At 47.3% G+C, this 15,681-nt stretch overlaps 5 protein-coding genes across 5 annotated transcripts in view; 2 read left to right on the top strand and 3 right to left on the bottom strand.

Annotated features, from left to right (window-relative positions):
* PADG_03802 (uncharacterized protein) overlaps positions 1–114 on the top strand; it is a gene marked incomplete at both ends in the record, with an annotated part of 3,005 nt that extends 2,891 nt beyond the window's left edge. The window contains one exon of the mRNA XM_010760882.1: positions 103–114. Within this exon, the coding sequence (XP_010759184.1) occupies positions 103–114 (12 nt within the window). The remainder of the gene's footprint in view (positions 1–102) is intronic.
* Positions 115–708: 594 nt separating this feature from the next.
* PADG_03801 (riboflavin kinase) lies at positions 709–2,352 on the bottom strand (the record flags this gene model as incomplete). Its single annotated transcript, XM_010760881.1, has 4 exons — positions 709–762; positions 910–1,278; positions 1,429–1,689; positions 2,236–2,352. The coding sequence occupies 4 exons, from the start codon at positions 2,350–2,352 to the stop codon at positions 709–711; spliced, it is 801 nt and encodes a 266-aa protein (XP_010759183.1).
* A 2,215-nt stretch (positions 2,353–4,567) lies between these two features.
* On the bottom strand, positions 4,568–5,176 carry PADG_03799 (uncharacterized protein; the record flags this gene model as incomplete). The annotated part of the gene is made up of 1 exon (XM_010761305.1): positions 4,568–5,176. The coding sequence occupies one exon, from the start codon at positions 5,174–5,176 to the stop codon at positions 4,568–4,570; it is 609 nt and encodes a 202-aa protein (XP_010759607.1).
* Positions 5,177–7,034: 1,858 nt separating this feature from the next.
* Positions 7,035–10,958, bottom strand: PADG_03797 (uncharacterized protein; the record flags this gene model as incomplete). The annotated part of the gene is made up of 3 exons (XM_010761304.1): positions 7,035–8,095; positions 8,174–10,674; positions 10,783–10,958. 3 exons carry the CDS (start codon positions 10,956–10,958, stop codon positions 7,035–7,037), a joined length of 3,738 nt encoding a protein of 1,245 aa, XP_010759606.1.
* A 1,863-nt stretch (positions 10,959–12,821) lies between these two features.
* PADG_11664 (uncharacterized protein) overlaps positions 12,822–15,681 on the top strand; it is a gene marked incomplete at both ends in the record, with an annotated part of 7,825 nt that continues 4,965 nt past the window's right edge. Inside the window, 4 exons of the mRNA XM_010761592.1 lie at positions 12,822–13,182; positions 13,249–14,139; positions 14,202–14,273; positions 14,339–15,535. Of these exons, the coding sequence (XP_010759894.1) occupies positions 12,822–13,182; positions 13,249–14,139; positions 14,202–14,273; positions 14,339–15,535 (2,521 nt within the window). The remainder of the gene's footprint in view (positions 13,183–13,248; positions 14,140–14,201; positions 14,274–14,338; positions 15,536–15,681) is intronic.

The raw sequence follows: 15,681 nt of genomic DNA, 5'->3' as shown, positions 1-15,681 counted from the left end.
GGGGCCCCCCCCCCCGCCTGGTGGATCCCCCCCGGGGGGGGTTCTAGGATTGTCCTACTAACAAGTTCATTCGCTTTGATATAGTTCCTACCCTGCATTTAGCTGAAGGCTTAAGGTCTGCGGTCTTGGATGTCTACAGATTAATTTCTTCTTTTCTCACTTGATTTAGCTTATTTGGCATTATTTCTATATATTGATTCAAGTTACCGCTCCTATCGACAATCATCTTTTCTCCTGATATCTACGATGATGACCAACACGTTCTTCTTTTAATGGTATTGTTTATTTTGGAGAAAGCCCCGCATGTTGTTCATATATTCTTTTTCTTTCTTTTCGTCTACTTAAAATGACCCCCACTGGGCGGAACAAAAAGGGGTGTTCGGGTTTTCTTTTTCTTTTTATTTTTTCATCATCATCTCCTTTCCTGTTCCAGAGATACTCGTACAAAAATGCCCTCTTCCTTCCCTTTACGACTACTTGTGGAGAGAAAAAGAGTGATTTCCACGGGTGGGAATCGAGAGGAGTTTGATGTCATTGTATATATTCTGTTCTCTTCTTGTATCTGCTAGTGTATGTCAGCCAGGCGGTGAGAAAATGCGCGCTTGTATATATATGATGATGATGGGTCACGATGAATGAAGCTTTCGTCCTTGAGTTTGATTCTAAATTCACTCCGGAAAAAAAGGAACCCCTCGATAAACCTCGGGTTTAAATCAAAACACTTCTATCCAGTCTATAACCGAAACCCTGGGGACACCATTTCTGGGAAAACTTATTTATTTCTTTTTTTTAAAAAAAAAAAAAAAAAAAATTTCCCCAGGAATCCAAAACCAAGATTGAGTTTGGTATCAAAGGAAGAAAATAGAAGATAAAAAAAGCATGGGCTTCAGCTTCCACCAAAACTCTCACTCCCATGGGCCTTTGTCCACCTAAAAGTCCCTCAAGCCAGTCCCTCGCCTCCCTCACTCCCTTTCCTTCTCCGCCGTCAGCTCCCTTCAAATAGCCCAGATACCCCGTCCTCTCCAAACTCCTCCTCGCCACCTCACAGTCGATTCGGATATCATCCACCAGCGCCTCAAGGCTAACATAGTCGTATTCAGGCCGGATATAGCCCAGCACCAACAGGTTCAGGCGTGTACCGTAGAAATCGGGCAGGCGGAAGAAGTTGGTTGGTTGGGTTTGCTGGTTCGTTTGGGCGGTGTTGTTGATTGGGTGGGCTGAAGGGGAGCCGTTCATGCTGGAACTCGGACTGGTGAATTGGGGGAGGAGGTGGATTTCCTGGGTGAAGTTGGTCAGCTTTTTTTTTTTTTTTTTTTTTTTTTTTTTTTTTTTTTTCCTCTCATTTTGGGTGAGGAGGCAATCTTAAATCATAAAGTGAGGATAATTTTGTTTTTTTTAAAAAAAAAAAAAATACGCGCATTTACATACCACAGACCGAACCGTATTCTTATAGAAGGGGTTATACCCTATGCTCAGAACGCAGGGGAAGACATTTGCATCCGCATCTTCAGGTGTAGGCTCTGGTGGAGGCGTTTCAAGGGCACCATTTGTGTGTTTCTCGGCATCGCTATCCCTTTTATATCTGAATTTGGAAGGGTCAAGGGCGGCGACGCCGTAGTAGACGCCTGACTCGACATGTCCGTATGCTGAAAGGGAGTCAGGGGGAATGTTGGCGGTGGGGATTCCGAGCTGCGTATTTGCTTTTAGCAGAGGCCTTTCGGTCTGATGTAGATAACGGAAAGGGCAAGAGAAAACAAAACAGCAGCAAACGGTGAGTGAGAAAGAGAGGATGCTCGAGGAGAAAGAGATATCCAACATTTTCATGGTACATTATTTATTTCATCCTGAGAGCTTTCTTATGCAGTAACGGAGTTGCAGAGAGGCGGAGAAGGGTATATCAGGAGTATAACTTAAAAGAGAACTAATATGCAGTGCATTGCGCAGCAAGAGGAGAGTTTATTCATGTCCTCTCCTATTCATTAACAAATCCCACTGATGCATCGGGTGCAAGGAAGGCAATGTGGGATTGGATCGTAAAGACAAGCGGACATCGGGCAGTCCCGCTGGGGGGGGGGGGGGGGGGATACTCATCCACGAGAAGAGAATGAAAAAGGACAATCGACAGTTGAATATAAATGTATAAAGGAGGAATAGAGATAAAAAGCAAGATTTTTTTTTTTTTAAAGGTATGATATAATAAAATAAAATAAACATAAACATAAAGAACAAACCTACCTCCTTACTACCCCTCCCGAACCCCTTGATAACTGGACCAGAGAGTTTCATGGGAAACGGACGTTCAGGGCCAGACTCTGGCCCAGCCACTGGGTCCCTTTGGCTCTCTAGACGCATATTTTGTTGCCTTTTCCGGTTGCCTGGTGTACGCTTTTCTTCAACTCTGTATTCAGTTGGCAAGTTGCATCTGATGCAGCTGCACCCTTGATACCTGAATATCGAGAATACGGGTGGCGGGGAATTCGGTGAAAACTCTCACTGGCCTGGTTTCGTGGGGGGGGGGGGGGGGTTGATCACCGAAACGCGGGGGAAAGCGAGAGAAACCCTGGGCACAAACCGGGGGTATTCCGGGGAAAGAAGGGGCCAATAAATAAAACTTTTCTTTCTTTATATCCAAATCTATATAGAGAGAGATATATACATATTCCTGCGGGGGGAAACACTGGGAGTTCGAAGATTTTTTTGGACATTAAAGAAACCTTAGGACGTCCAATATACACAGAGATGAAGGGGCCAAAAAAAGGCCCGAGGGACGGGGGAGTTGAGTTATATCCTTTGTTAACCTCCCGGTGCGTAACTATTTGGTTGGTACTAAGACGAAAGTTTGCTGCGCCGCAACTATGAAATCGGGGCAGTATCGTGAATACAGGACGCTCGATACGTAACTATTGTAGAGCTTAAGAGAAATCCCAATCCCCAGGTAGAAATATGCGCATGAGATTTTCATCCTCGTCCCTCAAGAATCAAAATATATATCTACATAGAAGGAAGCGAAAAGAAAGAATCACCGGCGTTTTGTTTTCAAGCCCCCATTTGCCGAACCAACTAACCAAATACAAGCCGCCCTCGAAACCCCATCATTGTCAGACACCGCATCCCATTATTCCCACTGTGTTTTTATTAAATATTAACGTCTCTCTCTCTCTCTCTCTCATAACCCTCTATCATGTATATAGCAGCAACATCTTCAGTTTATTAGACTCCAATCCCCACCCCCCCTTAAAAAAAAAAAAAAACACCACCATCTGTTTGGCGGAACCCCGCTCTAGCTAGACTCGGCAGCCTTCCCTTCACCAGTGCGCGGCGGATATTCCTTCTCGCCAAACTTGGCCTTCGGAGCGCAGGTACACCAATCCTCTGTGGGGATCGTGTCCATGACGCCTGCGATGTGCTGACCGCAGCCAAACCAAGTTTTCTTGGCTGTGATGGGGTTTCCGTTTTCCCAGAGGCGGGGGGGGGGGAGGGACAGGTGTTAGCGGGTTGGTATTTGAAGGCAAAAAATGGGACACGGATTCAGGAGTAGATGAGAATGCAAGATGTGAAATGAGAAATGGGATGTGGAGTTTGTCAATTACTCCGTAGATTCAACATGGGATTGTGTGCTGCACTTACAGCAGGTGGGGCAGGTGGCTGGCTTGCACATTTTTCGATTAGTTTGGAATGCGACTGGTCCCAGATGATGATGGCTTTGGAGAGAGATGAGGAGTGTATTCAGGGTAAGATATGGCAGGCGAGGCAATCTCCAATGATGAAAGAGGGCTTTTATCCTTTTTATTTGCGATATTTGGAGGAAACGAAAGTAGAGAAGTGATGAAGGGGGGAAAAAGAAATCGAGCGTGCTTGGCCGGTTGGGGCTTGGGGTTAATCAAATCAATGAATTTTTCGTGAGCGGGGTAAATTGGGAAAAGATATATCCGGCCATTTCCCGCTGGATGATGGTCCGATATGGCGTATTATTCCTGGTTTTGACAACAGCTCACTTCTTGATATGGAACCGGGCTGTGTTTTACAATAGTGGCTCTATGGTATAGGGACCCGCCAATTGCAAAGATTCTCTCCTGTTAGCTGTTGTTGCTGCTGTTGCTGATTCTCTGGAAATGATGTCATAGACAGTTGGTGATTCATGACATTGGGATTGAACCATTTTGTGATTGGGTTTTATGCAGACATTAGGAAGAAAAGAAATTATCGACTTCGTCTTATTATAAAAATAATCTGAGAACACGGTCCTTCTTTTTTCCAAGAGTGATAAGCATCAAACTTCAACATCCAAATCCATATCCATATCCAGCTGTGCTGTGTCTGAGGCAATTCTCTGATAACCAACAAATCCGGCACTAACTGGCGAAGATCAGGGTGATAAAAAGAACAATGAGGGTGAAGTAAAAGGGGGCGGGGAAACGACCAGAAGAAAACCAGAACTTAGGAAAAGAAACGCATAACCATCTCATAAAAGACCATCCTTTAGCCTGGGAAATACTGCGATTTTGCTATACCTCTAAAAGCCTAAATGCTGGTAGAATGTAGATGGTAAGCTCCAGCATTCTGCTCTCTACAAGACGCCAGCAACAGCTACCACGGCCACCACGGCCCCTCCAGCGGCAGCAAAATATGATATCCGCCCCGTCGCCGCGGGCATACCCCCAGTGCTGATGGTCGAGCTCGGACTCGCAGGCCGGCTGGTGCCTGCGCCCTGAGTCGTGCCCGCGCCCTGAGTCGTGGTGGCAGTCTGAGTGGTTCGAGCATTCTCAGTCGCAGCAGCAGTGACATCCGCCGAAGAGGCAACAGACGCCTCACTGCTAATCGAAGCCACGACGGAAGATACCTGCTTGTCATAGTCCTTGGCGCTCAGGGGGACGGTGACTTCGCCATCGTCGCACTCCGTGGGCAGGCCGTTGGTGCCTAGCGTCTGGCGGCGGATGAAGCGGAGAGGGTCGATTTTCCTTCTTTCGAGGGTGCTGTCTGGGGTTATGCAGCAGACGCCTTGGGGCTTTAGGCCATCTTTGTCGTAGGTTATGCCGCCACGCATGGTGCCGGGACAGCAACGCTCGACGTCATTGGTGCGGATGCAGGAAGAGGCAGCTGTGGGGATTGTGTGGAGGCTCAGGATGAGGAGGGGGATGAGGAGGGATGTGAGGGAGAGGGTGGAGCGAGAGGTCATTGTTCAAGAGTAGGCGAGGTTCTTTTTTTTTTTTTTTTTTTTTTTTTTTTTTTTTTTTGGTGTGGTGGACGGGTGCCTGACTCCGTGGAGAATGAGGTTGTAAGTTAAGGGGGCAAGGTAAGTATGTCTGTCTTTCTGATTACAATGTGAGCCACTCTCTATTATCTGAGAAGATGATCAGATATATATATGACTATGTGTATGACCAGGAATAAAATATAACCGACACATCGATGGACATGGGCCACAAGAAGAGGAGAGAGTGGAACATTCGACCGACTTGGGCTGTCGAAGGTTCAGTCGGTCTCCTTATGTATGCCGATCTTCATCAGCCACAAGGCTCCTTGCAAGAGATTTGTTTTCATGGATGAACTGGTTTAACAGGGATATATAAATGCCACTAAACTAACCCTCCCCCCCCCCGCCCCAATTGCCTATCGTCCATGCCCAGGCAGCTGCTAATAATAATTCCAAAAGCACAAGTTCACAGAATCCACACTAAAATATGTTTCATCTGACGCTCCAGCCTGGTGGAAGCAGCAGAAGCACACGCTCACTGGGGAGCTGAAGGGCCAATGAACGGCGTCAGGTTCAGCCATGGCAAAACGTGTTGCCTGTCAGTGCTTGGCCCGATTCGACATTTTTTGCTTTTGCTTTTTTTTTTGTCTCTCCTTTTGCCCAGACCAGTCTCATTGAGTTTTAAACAAGAGCTCCCTGAGAGAAGAGGCGGAAGATAATATGTGCAAACACAACCCTTCGGCACATTTCACGGCTTGAGCCACCAGCCCCGAATAAACCAGTAGCCAGGACCACTTTATGCATGACCTTGCTGCGGACGATATGGCTGGGTACGAGGACAGGTGAACAGAGTTCCTCTGAAATTACTGCATAAAATCTCAGGAAGGCTATTCCGGATACTGTGTAGCGGCTGACGAGGCGACGCGGAAAGAAAAGAAAAGAAAAAAAAAAAAAAACCACTCGCAAAGGGGCTGTTACGTAGTTACTCCAGAGTGGCTGACATCTAGATTTGGCAGACCCCAGAAATTTTTGCACAAAACAAAGCAACATGTGGCTAACTGTTAAGTGATGCGTGTTTGCACTAAGGTTCTCTGAAACATCAATAGTACAACAGGGTTAGCATGGGAAAAGAAAAGAAAAAAAAAAAAAGGTTGGCAGAAAGAAACTTGAAACGAGTTGGTTGTTCCCAATCAGAAGGGTATCTTGCGCTCTTCTCACTCTCATGTCGATGCAGGTATGTGCTGGTCTGGAGTTCCACTCTAGATCCACTTCCACAGGAAATCCGGCATGATGCGTTATACAATCCGGAGTTGATCTTCTTGCGAATATCCTACTGGTAATATATATGTTCTTTTCTTTCCTTCCGTCTATGACTTTATATACAAACAGGACAATGCGGGATGAGGTGACCGTTATAGACTATAAAAAGAGGAGTAGATGTGGATAGGCATGTCAAATCATCTACTGAAGTTGCAGGAAACAGGCACACCGCGAAGCCCTAAGATAATGCATAAGGGTGTGGTTGCGACATGCCAGCAGGCCAAGTTTCATGGGAATTGTGAAATTATCTATGGTTTTTGCTCGAGTTATGATTTTTCCATCTCCTCCATCTCTTCTTCCCTTTCCTTTCCTTCCCTTGCCCCTCATGAACTCGAAAAATAGGTACTTTCTCGAGAAAACGCCAGCGCTTGCTCCTTGATGCAAAGAGAGAAAATACGTAGATTAGACAAAGAGAAGCAATGAATACTGGTCACACAGGGGAGGGGAAAAATTTAAAAAAAAATAAAAAAATAAACAGGAAACGCTTATGCATAATCAATTTATCGCCCGCTCAATCGACTCAAAGCTGAATTAAATCCACCTCCGAAAAATCGGGCGGACTCCGACTAAAAATCGCCCGACACCGCCCATCCAACGCCTGATATTCATTACTAATCCAAATATGCTTGCTAAACCGCTGCGTCCTGAATACTTCATCATCACTAACACCCAGATCATCCCGCGGAATCCAGATGACGGGGCGTTTCATGCGCAGCGCCTCGTGCTGGAACGCCCGCTGGACGAGCTGGTCGCGTTCGTCCGGCGTGAGATCTTCCAGTTCATCGTGGATGCCTGAAAAAAGCGCCTGGCCTATCGCATGGGTTGCCGTGACTTGGGATTCTGCGTCCTTTGCTAGCTTTTCGCGCATGTGTTTGATGGTCGGGATGGTGGGGTCTGAGCGTCCGCCAAAGTATTTGGAGTGGCGATTTCTGGATCGATCGGCCCATGAGATGCGTTTGTGTTTGTGGCTACCCGGCACAAGTTTGCCGAGTTGTCGGGTCATCGTTCCCATCTTATCTTTCCTGCCGTCGATCCGGCCTAGCTTGATGTTCCCATGCTCCACTGGTCTTTCGCAGTGGTTATAGTCACTGTCATGGTCTTGACCGTTGTTGTCTTCTTCTTCTTCTTCTTCTTCGTCGTCGTCGTCGTTGTCGTCTTCATCGCCTTCTTCCATCAGACCCAGTCTCTTCCGTTGGGCACGAGCGAATATCTCATCGCGACGGCTCGCCTCGTCTTCCAGTGTTATCGGCAAATACCGGAACAACGGGTTAAACGCTTCGTTGAGGAGGTATTGAAAGCCAACTGTTAGAATCAAGACGACTATCGTGCAGATAGCCTGACCTTCACAGGCAAAGTTTCCGTCCACGTCTCTGACGAGGAAAAACATGCCAATAAGGCAGATTTCCATGACATATATGCCAGTGAAAAGTTGATTGATAGCTTTAGGGAAAAGCAGACCTCCCGTGTCGAAGCGGAATTTCGTAACGTAAAGAGTATTGTATCGATAAACGAACCAAAATAGCCCAAAGGTGAGCACATTGAAAATCATGATGAGTGGGGAAATGACACAATAGATCAGGCCTATTAATAAAGCAGATAAAGATTAGAAACGGTTGCACAAAATCAGCAAAATGGGCAAATTCACAATCACGAACTTACCTATTGATGCTAGGGTCGTATATACAGGGAAGAAAGTACCCCATTGCATCTGATTGAGATTCGTGGTCCGCGCCCACTTCAGTCTGGCAGTGTTGTCTAGAATAGGAGCCAAAACAAACCAGCTGACAAGACCAAAGATCTGAACCAGCGCACCAGCACTGACAGACATGGCTTGAAGCACCATGTAGGAGAAGAAATAGTTGCTAGCTCGAGGAATATTTTGAGCCAGAAGCTCAGGAATACTTGTCACATCCGTGATGGAATTGAATATGGTGGTAAAGCCAGACGAAATCGAGACGACGAGGAATATCTGAACGAACAGAAAGGCAAAATAGTAATTCTGCACAGTCAACTCGACAGCCATTCCCGTGTGCACGCCTTGGTTCTTGGAGAGAAATCGCAGGAGGAGAGGCAAGATGGCCATGAGGATAGCGAGAAACAATGGCGGCAAGATGCCCTGGATTGCCGAAATTAACCAGGTAGGCAATTTAGAGAGCCATCGCAGCCAGGAAAATTGCCCTTCAAGATAGGTAAGCTGAGACAACAAACCTGTAAAGGCCACGGGGAAAGCCCAGCCAACGACCATGGCAGAGACAATAACGAGCACCCCAAAAGTCCTCAAGTATCGCTCCCACCATTTGATAGACATATTCTCCCAGATGACGTCGTCTGGAGATATTTCCACCAGCCGCGGTGCCATTTGCTTTGGTATATGATGGCTGACAGATTGACAGGCCATATGAGCAGCCACCTGATGATTAAATTGAACAAAGGCAGAATTCATAAGCGGGAATTTTTCCGGATGTTGCTGATCAATTTCGATTTCCAGATTCAAGCGGGAGAGTTCCTGACGACAGTGGTAGATCTTATCCATTTTTTTGCCTAGGAGAGGTATTGTGGGCATCCAGCTCCAACCAAAAATCGGTAGACGCATAGTCTCACGATCTTTTTCTTTGACGTACTTCATCCAAAGAGGGTCCCCATAGTCATCCTCTTCGAACTCCTCGTTATAGGCCATCGGGTATGCCTGCCCTTCAATCTCGTCGCCTTCCTTAGCAGGGCGACGTCTGCTGAATCGGAAGGCCTTTTTTTTCTTTCTCTCATCCAATGGTGTTACGGGGGCAGGGTTCGTCAAGGGGTGCTCATCGTCGTGGTGATCCTGATGGGCATTTGGTGATCGCGAGTTTTTCCATAGCTTCAATCGTGCGGGGTGTGGTTGTTGATCAACCAACCCATCCATATTATGGGGTCCTTCTACATACGATTCTCCCAAGGACGGACGGGCCCCATCGGTCTCGGGGGAACCATCGACATGGGCTCCCGTTTGATGCTGGGCATTATCTGTTGGCTTTACTGCAGTGGTTCCAGCTCTCCTCAGACCATTCACAGGCTTCTCAGATCCGAGTTCGGTACCAGCGCCATTAGCTTCACCTGGTTGATCCAGATGCATATTTATAGCATCATTTTCCATCTGGCCGTCAAACCCACCAGGGGCATGTAATCTGTCATCAGCAGTGTGGCCGACCTTCCGGAAACCGCCCCAAACCGTTTTCCCGAGCTTTGCAACTCCAGATCCTACCAACCCCACCCCATTACCCACAAGTGGAATGAAACCACGATTACCATGTCCCTGCTGCGTAAATGTCCTTTCTTCGCGACGGCCGTGTAATAATTCCTGGATGGTTCGAGCTTCGTGGGGGTTCCCCGAGCTGATACCAGGTTCTTCAGCGAGACGAGAGGCTCTTTGTTCCGCAGCCAATTTTTCATGATCCACTTCAGCTGGCTTCTTGCCTGATTTTCTGGCCTGGGCTTTTGCCTGTTTCAGCTGCGCCTTCTTGCATTTCTTTATTAGTTCTGTCTCAGCAGATTCAAGAACTAGAGCAATCTTATTACGTAGCTTCACTTTCTCACTCAGCTCGTCCAAGTTGCGGTTTATCCAAATATTGCGGACGCCTCCAGGGAACACATCATACAGGCGATCAAGAGCATCCACTGATAGCCATTTTGAAGGAATGGCAGTCACCAGGACCGTGGTAGCTGACGCCCGCAATCGATGTTGGGGCGACGTCAGATATGTTTGCCGTAGCCTGATATAGCTACGAAGCTCGTCAAAGAAAACAGCACACACGTAGACAACGACAATGACTGCCAGAACCAGATGGGCCCAATATCGATTTGTATGTTCTGGCGCGATATTCCCCCAGGCCAGCTGATCCAAGCCAGTCACATTGTACCGAGTGCCGTTCCTAGACGCAACGTGTTTGGTGTCCTTTCCTCCCACTTTGTTCAAAGGAATAAGTACTGGGAGGATGATGAAAGAAAGAGGGAGAAAAATCTTGAGAAGCATTCGTAGGTATCGTAGGAAGAAGTAGGCATCGAGACCACACTTCTGAATGAATTCTGAGTTGGAAGTCCTGAATACTGGCGCAATCCACCTAAGTAGACCAGCTGGGGAAGGATTTGTGCGTTCTCGTTCTGGGACTAGATATGTTCGGGGTTGGCTAAAATTTTTTTTTTTTTTAAAAAGAAGTCCCTGGTGTTAAAATAGTCTTTTAACAATTCCCTGTTTCCCTTTGGGGATGGGCAAGGGGAGATGAGTATTTGCTCACTATATCCTGGTCAGTTTTCCCTTGAGAAGGATAAACAGGAGAAATTCGACTGCGAAAATGATGACAGCGGTAGCTAGGGATGCCAGGAACGTGGTAATTGACATGCCCGCTGTCTTCTGGCCCGTGCCACTCTGTGCGTCAAGCGCAGCGGCCACGCTCTGGTTGTTACTGGACATTTTCGGTAATGATGGCCAGTATCATAATCAACCACAGATTAACCCACCGCCGACGTAGGATGGACAAATGCAAGACGTAGAAATCCCCCAAGCTAGAGAGTGCAAGGAGAATGATATTTTTAGGTATTTTTAGGTCTTGTCGGCGAGGATCTGGCAGGTTCGGGTGTGTGAAGTACCGGCTTCGCAGACTGGAGAGGGTGCGTATGTTTGTATTCTAGGGGAGGAAAAGTGAAGGAAAGAGAACATAAAGAGTGAACAATAAAGATACAAGAAAGTGTGCTGTTTATGCAGGCAAAGGAGCCAATTAGACAAAGCAGAGTGAAAGAGTGTGTACACAGGCCTCTTTCAGTTGTCCACTGTGCTTCTCACCTTCAAAAGTGACGTATTTAAGGACGAGGTTTAACGTGGGAATTCGGGGAGACAGACAGATACAGTGAAAGGAAAGAGGGGAAACTAGGAGTTGACAAGCCAACAGAGAATAATCCCGTGCCCAGCGGGGGGAAGGGGAGAGAGAGAGTGTGTGTATATATGTATAGTTTTGAGAGAGAGAGAGAGAGCAAGTATTGAGCGAGTGGGTTGAAGTCATCAAGCGTCGTCAAGAATTCTCCCTGTCCTTTTCCTACCAGCAAACGGCAGGTCGTAGCTAGGCGAGCCGATTCATTGTGGAGTCGCTGTCGCTTTTCCCTGGGTGAGGCACCAACCGCAAACCGGGCAATCACGAACAGCCCCCGGGCCCATCTGCCCCCATCCTCCTCTCAGACCCTTTCAGGCTCTGTCGTCACCAACGACGATCATTGAACTAATGATTCCATGGGTATTCTCCAATGTCCTCATCCCCAGGGTTCCTGGTGACGGCTGGTCTTCCTGCAAACCCCCGGCGTCAATAATTTGATCCTCAACCCAAGATTTTGGTGGAATCGATGGAAAATCAGGGCAGAGAGTTGTGAACCCGAAGCCTGAAATGATGAGAAAACAGGGTTTTGGGCCCTTGTATCGTCTAAAATTTCTAACCGCTGAGCTGGCTACAGTCAAACGTGAGGGGCGGTCCCTGTAAACATGCATTTGGGCCTGCAGCACCAATCATGCAGCGCAGTGGGGTGTTTTGGTGTTTCTTCAGGGCTTCATTCCCTGCCAATTGTTTGAAATGACGTCGGCGGTGAAACGATGGTTGTGTATCACCCAAGAAAGAAATCCAGTAATCAACGACCGTTGAAACAGAGATATTTTTATATGGATTGTAGAATTAAAGTGTAATGATTAGCGGTCTATTCTTTTGTTTGTTTGTTCAAAAGGGCTGTTTGTTTTCAACTGGAATGACTGTGAAAATAAAGGTTCTGAAGATTACACTTTAAACTACGGAGTACTGCTGGAGCATAAAATCATGCTTCAAAGATCTCAAAGTCAACAACAATGGCCAAAAGTACATCAAAATTGTATACTATAGATAAACCATAATTGCTCTAGAAATAGGGCCGAAGGATGTAAAGATATGTAAAGCCATCAGTTTAGTTGCTAGTTATTCGTTTCTTAGTTATATCTATGAACAACCGCCCAAAATCGTGATATAACATAATACATTAGTAATACTACAGATTTAACACGCTATCCTAAATAGGAATCACTTTACGCGTCGTCCAGGAAACCGCGTCTCACCACGCGACTTCCCTCTGAAGTTTTCCTGCACAATTGTCATCTCGCTCATTTATTTATCTTTGAAGTTCTATCAACCACGACAACCACGACAACGACAGCACTCTCGGTTTATCTTCTGTGCTTTATTTCCAGCAAAAAAATACCCATATCCAGTAAACCATCTCAGTTCTATTGCCCATAACCCATAAAAGAGCCGCCCTCTCTCTAGTGATGTCGACCCCTAGTTCAGCCCGCCGTCGCGGCCGCCCAGCTAGAAACTCCGCAGCTTCAACTCCTACCCACGCCAGCGCCTCCAATCCTCAACCCCAAAGCAGCCCTCCATCTGTAGCAAACGGAGGCCATCAACTACAGAATAACTTGCAAAGTTCCCCACGGACATCGAGACGGTTGAGAGAGGCCAATGTTCCCGTTTCATCCCCTTTATTCTTTCGATCATCCTCCCCTCCGCAGCCGCAAGGTCACTCCCTTTCTTCAGATGCAAGAATGGGACCCAGCTCCCCGATTGGAGAGGCACCAAATGCTGGAGATGGGGACAGAACACCCAGAGCAAATGCTCGTCCAATTGTTGGAGGTATATCTGCATCCTCCATTGTGTATGAGAGAAAAGAAAAAAGAAAGCTAACTTTATATTCAACAGACTCTTCTCCAATTCGCTACATGTCCAGCTCAAGCCCAACTCGTGCAAACAACCACCAGAGTCGCACGGCTGATATCCATAGTAGTAGTAGTAGTGGTGGCATATTTGTCCGGTCTTCCCAATCCATCCGATCAACAGGAGTCCCCAACGTATCCACAAGAAGAGGTGCTATTCACTCCGATGCATTTGCCTCCTCCTCAGGCCACCGCAGACAAGTATTCGTCGATGAGAATGGCATACCAGTTCGCGAGGGAGAACCTCATTCCGATGCTACATTTTCAAATATACAGCCAGATACTTCCGAAGCGGACGCCCTGGGTGGAAGCTCTACGCGTATCATTTGGGGTACCAATATCTCCATCCAGGACTCAATGGCCGCGTTCAAGAATTTCCTATACAACTACGCTAAGAAATATCGCATGTGGGCTGACGGCGCTTCTGAGGAAGAAACCCGCGCCATGGGTGCGGCGGCTGAAGAAAAGGAATACATCAAGATGTTGAACGACATGCGTCAGTTGGGCGTAACGGGATTGAATCTTGATATTCGCAATCTGAAGGCTTACCCGTCTACGCTCAAGCTCTGGCATCAGGTCCAAGCATACCCGCAGGAAATCATTCCTATTATGGATCAAACTGTGAAGGATGTCATGATTGAGCTGGCATTGAAGGAAATGGAAGCTCTTAGAGCACACGCTAGTCAAAGACGCCAACCCAGAGCAAGAGACAGCAGTTCAGTTCCCCCTGCTCCCAGCTCTGAAATTGGAAATGGGATGGCACAGGTTCAACAGTCTGAAGTGCCGAATTTGCTGGCGGATGTAGAAAGCAAGACTTACAAGGTGTTACCCTTTGGGATGCCTAAAACAGTCAACATGAGAGACTTGGATCCTGCAGGTATGCCAGGCTCCATTACATTTTGTTTTAAAAAGAATATTGCTAACAGGTTACAATTGCAGACATGGATAAACTCATTAGTATCAAGGGTCTCGTTATTCGAGCAACCCCTGTCATTCCAGATATGAAGGAAGGTAAGCAGTGGGCCCCCCCCTACACAAATTATATTTAGCAGAACGCTTATCATAACCTACTCTAGCATTTTTCCGTTGCGAGGCTTGTCACTTCAGCGTTGCTGTCGATATCGACCGCGGCAAGATTGCGGAACCTACCAAATGTCCACGGGAAATTTGCGGGATGCCCAACTCCATGCAACTCATCCACAACCGGTCGACCTTTGCTGATAAGCAGGTCATTAAACTCCAGGAAACACCCGACTCAATCCCTGACGGACAAACACCTCACTCGGTCTCGCTCTGTGCCTATGACGAACTGGTAGACGTTTGCAAGGCTGGTGATAGAGTTGTGGTTACTGGTATTTTCCGCTGCAATCCTGTTCGGGTTAATCCACGCCAACGCACCACCAAATCTCTATTCAAGACCTATGTGGATGTGCTCCATGTGCAAAAAACTGACCGCAAGAAACTTGGTGTTGATGTCATGACCGTGGAGCAAGAGCTTTCCGAGCAGATTGCCGGAGACGTGGAGCTGGTTAGGAAAGTCACAGCGGAAGAAGAGGCAAAAATCAAAGAAACTGCTCGGAGACCTGATATCTACGAGCTTCTTTCACGGTCTCTAGCACCGAGCATTTATGAGATGGAGGACGTGAAAAAGGGAATTCTGCTGCAGCTGTTTGGCGGGACAAATAAGACCTTTGAAAAGGGTGGCAACCCGCGATACCGTGGTGACATCAATGTTCTTCTCTGTGGAGATCCCTCGACGTCGAAATCTCAACTGCTACAGTATGTGCATAAGATCGCACCACGGGGTGTGTATACGAGCGGCAAAGGCTCGTCTGCTGTCGGTCTCACAGCATACGTGACCCGTGATCCCGACTCGAGACAACTAGTCCTCGAGTCCGGCGCCCTCGTCCTCTCCGACGGGGGTGTCTGTTGCATCGACGAATTTGACAAGATGAACGATTCAACTCGTTCCGTTCTGCATGAAGTGATGGAACAGCAGACCGTCTCCATTGCCAAAGCGGGAATCATCACGACACTGAATGCGCGCACGAGCATCCTGGCTTCGGCCAACCCTATTGGAAGCAAATATAACCCCAACCTCCCCGTGCCACAGAACATCGACCTGCCCCCGACATTGCTCTCTCGGTTTGATTTAGTATACCTTGTTCTGGACCGGATTGACGAGCAGAACGACCGTCGACTGGCCAAGCATTTAGTAGGCATGTATCTTGAAGATGCCCCAGAAAGCGGTAGTAGTGAAGAGATTCTTGTCAGTTACCTTTTATTCCCCCCCCCCCCCCCCCCCCCTTTTTCTAAAAAAAATAATTATGTTTCCCCTTTAGAGATTTAAACGTGGGTGGTTTTCTCCGATCTTGCTAGTCCTAAATCTTTTTTACTATTTTTCCTCTGCTAACCCCCT

Source organism: Paracoccidioides brasiliensis, assembly GCF_000150735.1.
Source record: "Paracoccidioides brasiliensis Pb18 unplaced genomic scaffold supercont2.4, whole genome shotgun sequence".
Taxonomy (NCBI): Eukaryota; Fungi; Ascomycota; class Eurotiomycetes; order Onygenales; family Ajellomycetaceae; genus Paracoccidioides; species Paracoccidioides brasiliensis.
This window is presented reverse-complemented; position numbering and strand designations above follow the sequence as displayed.